The following is an 8,621-nucleotide window of genomic DNA, read 5'->3' on the forward strand; positions in this document are numbered from 1 at the left end:
CAACGTCTCTGCAACTCAAGGTCTACTATTTTTATTTGTTTGTTTGTTTTAATTTGTGATTTTTTTTTGAATTTCAAGTTGATTTGTAATGTATTCTTAGAGCAATGTTATATAACCTCTCAACCTCTACACACTATTTTTTTTTAATTTTTTAATATTTTTTTGATTTTATTTTTTTTAAATTAATTCAATTTTTTATTTATTATTTATATATTAATTATTTGATAAAAGAAAAAAAATAATAAAAATTAAAAAAATAATAGTGCGTAGAAGTTGCGTGAATAATAAAAGATTGCGTAGATTTTTTGTTCTAAAAAACTAACGGTGCGGTTTCGGTTTAGTATTAATTAAAAATCTAAATATCAATTTGTGGAAAAGAACCGCGAGAACTATAAATTTACAACAACTTGAGAGAAGGGGGGGTGGGGTCCATGTTGTCAGCAGGAGGACCAACACAAAGAGTAAACCCATGGGCTTGGCTCCCACCCTGTCCTTGCAATCTATACTACACATACCCCAAAACACCCGTGGTCTGTCCTTTGCCCCCACACTCCACATGATCTCTCTCTCTCTCTCTCTCAACCTTCATCATAAATACCCCCCCACCCCTCCTATCACCACCACCTCCACTTCACCGATCTAGCTCATATCTCTACCTTAGCTTCCATCTCTCTTGTCCGAGACAACCATTTGTCTCAAAACTTTCGAAATGGCTATTAGAATATCAAACAAACTTCCTCAAACCGCAGTTATCAAGCAAATCCTCAAAAGATGTTCGAGCTTGGGAAAGAAGCATGGCTACGACGAGGATAGCTTTCCCCTAGACGTCCCAAAGGGCCATTTTGCTGTCTATGTTGGTGAAAATAGAAGCAGGTATATAGTCCCAATCTCATTCTTGAGTCACCCTGAGTTCCAGTGCCTCCTCCACCAAGCTGAAGAAGAATTCGGCTTCGATCAAGATATGGGCCTTACCATTCCCTGCGAAGAAGTCGTTTTCCGCTCTCTAACTTCCATGCTTAGATGAAAGAAGATCAACTAGTACTTGATGGGTTTTCTTGGAGAAGATGGCTAAGATGAAGCAGGAAAACTCTGCCTCTCTTTTTTTTACATCTCTCTCCATTTCTCGTTCATGATCCTTCTTTTTTTGGCCTTCAGTTTTTGTTAGGGAGCCATTCTGGATTTTTATATTCGATGACTCTAACGTATGAAGATGTATAAAGGTTGAAATTTTCCTCACAGAGGTGGGTGCTACACCCTGTGAGATGAGTTGATGTTTAATGGAAGCAAGGGTGATTTGCCTGTTTAACTCTTCAAATCTGTGTGTGTGTGTGTGTGTGATACTAGAACACACTGTTATAATTAGATGCTGTATGATAGATAATATGTCCTCAGTGCTTTGTAACTTCGGCAAAAACGAGATCTTGAATCAAATCAAATGGAGAGTATGTAAGATTCTTTATAATAAAAGGTGGATTTGAAAGGAAAGCACTACAACACTAAACAGAATAGCTTGTCAAAGAATGTGGGGTAATTATTATCTATCATGATTAGATTGAGGTTTTTTCTTCTATTTTGGCTAGATTAGGTTTTGATTTCGGAGTGCCCCAATATACATGAAAAGTTGGTAGCTTTTGAAAAACAAAAATACAAAAAGAAACAAATGGACATTAAACAGTTTGAAGAATCATTACAAATGATATTGCTACCGTATATGCATGCATGGGATGAACGGGATAGTGACTGACAGTAGAGATGATGGCACAAGAACTAATGAACCGATCGAGTGATCGCGAAGGAGAAAGATCATAGGTACTATTTCCGAAGGTACTTGCTCAGTGTTGCTAGCCATGATATGCCTATTGATAGAGATTTTCTTTGAAGCTAGGGCTATGTCAAGAAGGTCCTCAATGTTCAGAGTGAGTTGAAGAGGTTGAAGCATTATCTTGAGCATGGTTGATATTTTTATAAAATGGAATCTTTGAAACTTAGTTATCTTTCCTTTTCCTTGGATGTATTATGCATGCAAGTGGAATTATTGGAGGTTTAAGCATTGAAGATTGCTTTCGATAGATGCATGGTTAAGTACTCAGGTTCACTTGGGATGGTTTGAATGCACTGGAATATCTGCATTTAGAGAGACTGAGCAGCCCTCAATTCTAATTTAAAAGTGCTAAGACCACGAAGAGATCTTATAAAATTCATAAATTGCTATGATTTAATATGATACATTTTATCTTATTTTTAATAAAAATAACTTTACAATATAAAGCACTACTTCAACCCATGTAGAGTTTTTGTAAATTCAAAGACTTTTTTCCGTAAAGCAGGACCAGCATGGAAGCAAATTAGAGTTCCTCTAGTTAAGGTGGTCCTCTTCGATATTAATGCATCTTTTGCTTCTTTTCCTTACAGCCACACAGTACAGGCCTCAGCTCTTCCCCACAACAACTTGTCCAATCCATTCAGAAATTCATCCTCAGAAAAATCTCCCAACCCCCCCCCCCCCCCCCCCCCCCCCCCAAAAAAAAAAAAAAAAAAGGAGAAATGTTGCGTCTGTTGTTCTTTCGTGCCCGTCTCTGCTAACAACCCACCCCCTCTCAGGGGCATTATATGAAATGGAGTTGTAAAATAATTGTAAATAGGTTATAAATTTATCATTTTAAGGATGCTATAACCTTGGGAAGACATTTTTGGTACTTCTCACCGGCCTGAAATATTGGTCGCGTGATCTCATGTGATACTTTATTAGCATCCACAGTCATGAGTATGACCCAAAGACTTTTTACTCTCTCTCTCTCTCTCAGCGAGTCAGCGTGCTTATGAGTGGTATTATTGTACATCATTACTATTTCTTGACTATTAATATTCACGTTTAGAGGATAATTTACAAGCATGCCGAGAAAGATTATACTTTTTACTGCAAATGTTTAATTCTCTCTCTCGTACTGCCCATGATGAATCCATATCTAATCATTCGATCCCCATGATCGACCCATTGGCCATTTTATGATCAATAATACGTTTGGGGACAGAATTCACATGTACAAACAGGGTGATTGACTAAGAATTGATTCATATCTTTCACATCAATTTGAGAGAAAAAGTGACGGAGAGTTCAATTGATCAGGCGTACGTACAAGTTCAGTACAGTTGGCTGAAATATTATGTTTTCTGCAGCATTTTGTCCCAAAGCCAAATGTCCCACCCCCCACGTTCTTTGCAGTTTCTTGGAAGGAGCCTTGCCTGCTCCAGTTTCACCCTCCATTAATTCTTCTCCAGTGAAAATAATTCTGTATTAATCGATTCACTGTTAATGTATACAGCATGTGAGGAGCTAGATGACTACCATCAGATTCATCTAATGCCAAGACAAATTAGATATAATTTATGAACATTTTAAAAACATTGAAAAACTAAGGATTTTGATCAGATGTGTTCTCAGATGGCTCCAACCACGTGATTATAATCTTTTGATCAGTCTAAACAGGTTTAATTTTTATTAATCTCAAATATATATAGGCATCCATGCACAGCTACGAACGTATATATGTTGTCTTGTCTTGCAGACTTTGGACTATCATCATCACGTGGAATTATGATATAAATTTGTCCTGCTTAATTAATATAAATAATTCAGGAACGTCCCAAATAGTATTGACTTTATAGATCAAGCTTGCCAAACAGGCAGAGATATTGGTGCAATGTGACTGTCTTATACTCCCTTAATTTTATGTATATGTGATATGATAGAACAAGCACACCTAATTCCTTAAATATTTGTTAATTAATTGGTTTTTCTATAATTTTCCATGGATTTGCGAGCCAATCATGGTCAAGACAAAAAAATAAAGCAGCAATAATGGCACAAATATTCCAACCAAAATTAAAATGGCACATGCATGCAGCATATGTAGATCAAGATCATTTGAACAACCATTAACCTACACCATGCTTTCAATATTTATCAGAAAGTTCGCACTAGCATATATAGATTAACTTATAATCACTAGTACTTGAGTTTCCGCACTTGAATTTCGACATTATGTTTTTAGAAAATATTTATATATATAGAATAATTTTATATATATCGTGGAGTGCATAAGTATCATGCAAATATTTAAAAAAAAAGGTTTACTATTAAAAAATTAAAGGTATTGTATTTATTCACTTTTTTCAAAATGATTGCACAACACTTATACACTCACAACTGTAACTATCATTTATCCTACGATTTAGCAGCATATATGAATTGCTTAGAGATTATTAATAACCTGATCATCAAAAGGTGGATATATACTCTATTCTGATCAGAGCTAACTATATTGTAATTTGGGATTAGATCAAATTCGATCCAAACATATACGTACGGAAGGAAAAACAGCATTGTTATTGTGGATATTGCATGGATAAGATACAATAGTATTCATGGTACATATATATTATTCTTTTGTCTGTCATTAATTCATGTTTTGTTTTATTTTATCTTTTTTCCAGGTTGTATTTATGAGTGTTTCGTCGAATCGGTTGAACGACAAGGAAAGGATCAAGTTGTGAGGTCGATCGAGTAGGAGACTTGGGAAAGACATGATGCTGCATGCGGCCTGGCGGCTGCCGGCCTCCATACAAATTGTGAAAGGATACGTACCATGAGCTTGCTTGTCTTGTCGGGTACTGACTTCTAGCTCTTTCTTCGTCTCCTTTTCAACTTTTGCATGCGTTAATTCCTCTTTCCCCTACCCAAATCATAATATTACACCTGCATATGTATGTAGGCCTGTGCAAAATACTGGCTGGACCACACTACCCGCACAAACCGATTAGATCGAACCGCTAACATTGGGTTGAGTACATGTCGGTTTTGACAACCACCCAATCCGACCAATTTCAACGACACCCGACTCAAAACCATTACAATGAAACATGATTATATACTCACTCTTTTTTCTCTGAGTCGAATCAAATCGCGTTAAAGTATGAATTCTGAAAATATATTCGAAACTGATTACAAAGATATAACGTTTCTACATTTCAACAAAACTCACAAACGAAAAAGTTTAAGACAGTAGCAGAAGCTTACCCAAGGCAACAGAAGTCATTGTGGGGAAGACGAGGTACGTGACTATTGTTCCAGGCAATCAAACCAAGGTCGACGACGACGACAAAAATTCTAAAGGAAAGACGGTGTTATGGCGAGAGAGGAACAAGCCGGTGGTTGGCTGACATGGAGGAGGCACGACTAACCTGGGTGGTGCAGTGAAACTGTCGTTGATCTGCATGGCCAAGTAACAGAGACATAGAGAGAGAGGTCAGCGACAGCGATAAAAATTATAGAGGAAAGACGGTGTTATGTCGAGAGGGAAACAAGCCGGTGGTTGGCCGACATGGAGGAGGCACGGCTGACTTGGGTGGTGCGGCGAAACTGTCATTAATATGCATGGCCAAGTAACAAAGAGAGAGAGAGAGAGAGAGAGAGAGAGAGAGAGAGAGAGAGAGAGAGAGAGAGAGAGAGAGAGAGAGAGAGAGAGAGAGAGAGAGAGAGTGAATGAGTGATCATGAGAGAGAGAACAGAAAAAGAGAGATCAAAATGGTTTTTTAGGGGAATGTCAAGTCATACGGGTTCGACCCGATTTCATTTTATTCAGGTCAAGTCAATTCGTCCTATTGGCTTGTATGCTCCTTTTCAAGTAGGGTCGGACCCAAACCCGATTTGGGCTGGTTGGGTTGCAGGCCTATATGTATGTATGCATGCATGCATTCATTTGAGCAGTTTTCCACAGTTTAGATTTCCCCTATCTGATGCTCAGCGAGTAGGATGATGTTATAGTCAGGCAATCCTTTTTTGCTCGTGAAAAGAAAATAAAAGAAAATGGGTCACCAAATTCAAGCTAATTATAAGTTGTAGGATTCCTAGGCATGTATAAACTCGAATGATGTGTCCAGCTGCTTGTTAGTAATTAATGCTTTATCTTCTGATCTGCTAAAAACTAATTATACATTATCACATGAATTTCTCTCTTTGACCGACTGACTACTTGAATGTCGACATGATCTTGCACAATATTTTTTCTGTTTCCATTGGGAGTGCCCGACGATATAATAGCATGCAGTTAGGAAAGCTTGCTTCTTGAATGTGGGAATCAGAGATGGCCGGGAGGGCCCAATGTGCAATATTTCCAGCCTGGTCTTCAGCCCAATCTACGCTTGTCTAGTCCAAGTCCGGCAGGGTGAGTATAAATTAGCAAGAGTAATTATTAGATAATTTCAAATTAAAATGGCATATAGCTTTGGGGATGTGTGTGGAACTCCGAGCTCCTCAAAAAGCTTCATCTCCAAAAGGGTGTAATGTGTATGATGAGTAAGATGCTCATTACATCTAAATCATTCTTTTCCATCCTTATCTTCCAATTAATAGTGCAATCAACTTTAACATCTATCTGTATTATTTTCTTTACAACACACTTCGGTGCAGCTCCCTTTTGTTCCAAAGTGCACAAAAGTTTGTCTTTTGTTCCATTGAGTTTTGAAATTATATTCGACCGTTGATTTTTTATTCTCCATCATCATAACGATCGAATATCATGCTAGCTTGGTTGATGTAGTCTGTAGCATTAATAGCATTACACCTTTGGAAGGAAAACATTCAAACCATTATCTTATTTTCTATTATGTCCGTCACGTCAGCTAATTACATTATACATAAAATTTTTCTATTTAAAGACGTCAAAAGAAATAAAGGATGACCACTTTCACTTTCTGAAGTCTTTTTATATTATTATTATTGGAGGAGGTGCACCGTGCACTGTTAAAAAAGGAGTAGAAAACGAATTCTCATCGCTCATGTACTGTGGGATCTTTGTGAGATCGAGTATGCGTGAATGTCGTTTATGGGATCCACCAAGATTGCAGCAACTTTACATTCAATTTACGCACTAATTAAGGCGAAATTGCATCGCCGTGTCCAACAAATCACCATAATACAGAGTGGTTAGTGTCATCCATCTCATTCATTTGACAACTAATGCAAGTAACTGGAGATCGTGGGCTGTACTCAATTAACAATCAAAAAGAAATTTCTTTTTTTTTTTTTTACTATATATCACACTGTCATCTTACTTTTATTTCATTATATCAGATGTGACATATTTATTATTATTAAATAATAAAAATTTATCTAATAAAAAATATTAATGATAAATATGTCATATCTTATATAATAGAATGAAAATAAATAAGTAATATTGTGTATAAATTTTTTTTTTTTTATTAAATATGATAGGGTTATAACTTATGTTGAGATGAAAGTTCCGACCAAAAAGAAATTTTTTTTTCTTCGTATATATTACATTCTCATTTTATTATATATGATATGGTACATTTATCACCGTTAGATAATAAAAATTTATCTAATAAAAAATATTAAATAATAATAAATATGTCATATCTTACATAATAAAATAAAAATAAATCAATAGTGTAATGTATAAAATTTATTTATTTATTTTTATAGGGTTGTTACTTATGTTGAGACGAAACCTACAATCTAAAGATCGAGTGGGCTCAAAATCTTGACTCTAGACGCAAGAAATAGACCATTTGAGTATTAACCACTCAATTGCTTTTTAATTGGTTTTGCATTTTTAAAGTTTGCATGTCAAGTTTTGTGTTAAAGAATAAGATAAAAAGGATAAAAAGTAGATATTCTTTCTCCTCGGTAAGGAAACTTTATACGTTATATTTTCATTTTATTTTCATTTCACCGTGACAAAATTATATTGTCCCGTCAACTTTTAAAATTTTTTAAAAAATATTTAAAAAATAATTCAAAAAATCAAAAGTGATAAAAATGCCACATTTTATATAATGAAATAAAAATAAGATATTAATATAATATATAGCATCGCTCTAAAATACCAACCAAATATCCAAAAATGATTCATTTCCAAAAGACAAAAAATCATTTAAACACATTTTACCAATTTTTCTCATTGTACGTTTCGGAAAAGGCTCGGGTTAATTATGTTATTTGCAGATAGATTTTTTTTCCAAGCATTGGTTATAATTATATAAAAATAAGAAAATATTTTAGCCACAAAGAAAATACATAAAAATAAATTCATAAACTGATATAATTTGATGTGGTACGTCAGATTATAAAGTCATTTTTATTATAAAGTAAATCTAACAGATTATATAAAATCATGTTAATTTATAAATTTATTTTGTATAACCTGTTCGTATCTGTAACAATTCTCTTAAAAATAATATAAATTTTGTTACATCTCTACAATTAATCCTGCAATGGGTCATCCCAAGTGTTCAAGAGACATAATTAGATAATAGCAACCCTTCTTGATTACCTTCCACCGATTCAATTTGAGCTGACTCAGTATAATGCCTAAGCTTTGATTGATGAGAACTGATTAAGACAAAAAAAAAAATTACATAAAAACAAATCTATTAACTGATGTGACTTCATGTGATTCGTTAGATTTATTTTATATTAAAAGTAACTTAACAATCTAACGTACTGTATTAAATTATATCAATTTATAAATTTAATTTTATATAATTTTTTTGTGAATAAAATATTTCTCTTTATTTATATACGAACCCCTAATGCA

General features: G+C 34.6%; 1 protein-coding gene across 1 annotated transcript; it reads left to right on the forward strand.

Moving 5' to 3' along the window:
- Nucleotides 1-575: 575 nt before the first annotated feature.
- Nucleotides 576-1,315, forward strand: LOC122314288 (auxin-responsive protein SAUR50-like). The gene has a single exon (XM_043129785.1). It carries the CDS (start codon nucleotides 710-712, stop codon nucleotides 1,022-1,024), a length of 315 nt encoding a protein of 104 aa, XP_042985719.1. The 5' UTR covers nucleotides 576-709; the 3' UTR covers nucleotides 1,025-1,315.
- The last annotated feature ends 7,306 nt before the right edge of the window (nucleotides 1,316-8,621 follow it).

This window comes from Carya illinoinensis, chromosome 6 (assembly GCF_018687715.1).
Source record: "Carya illinoinensis cultivar Pawnee chromosome 6, C.illinoinensisPawnee_v1, whole genome shotgun sequence".
Lineage (NCBI taxonomy): Eukaryota > Viridiplantae > Streptophyta > Magnoliopsida > Fagales > Juglandaceae > Carya > Carya illinoinensis.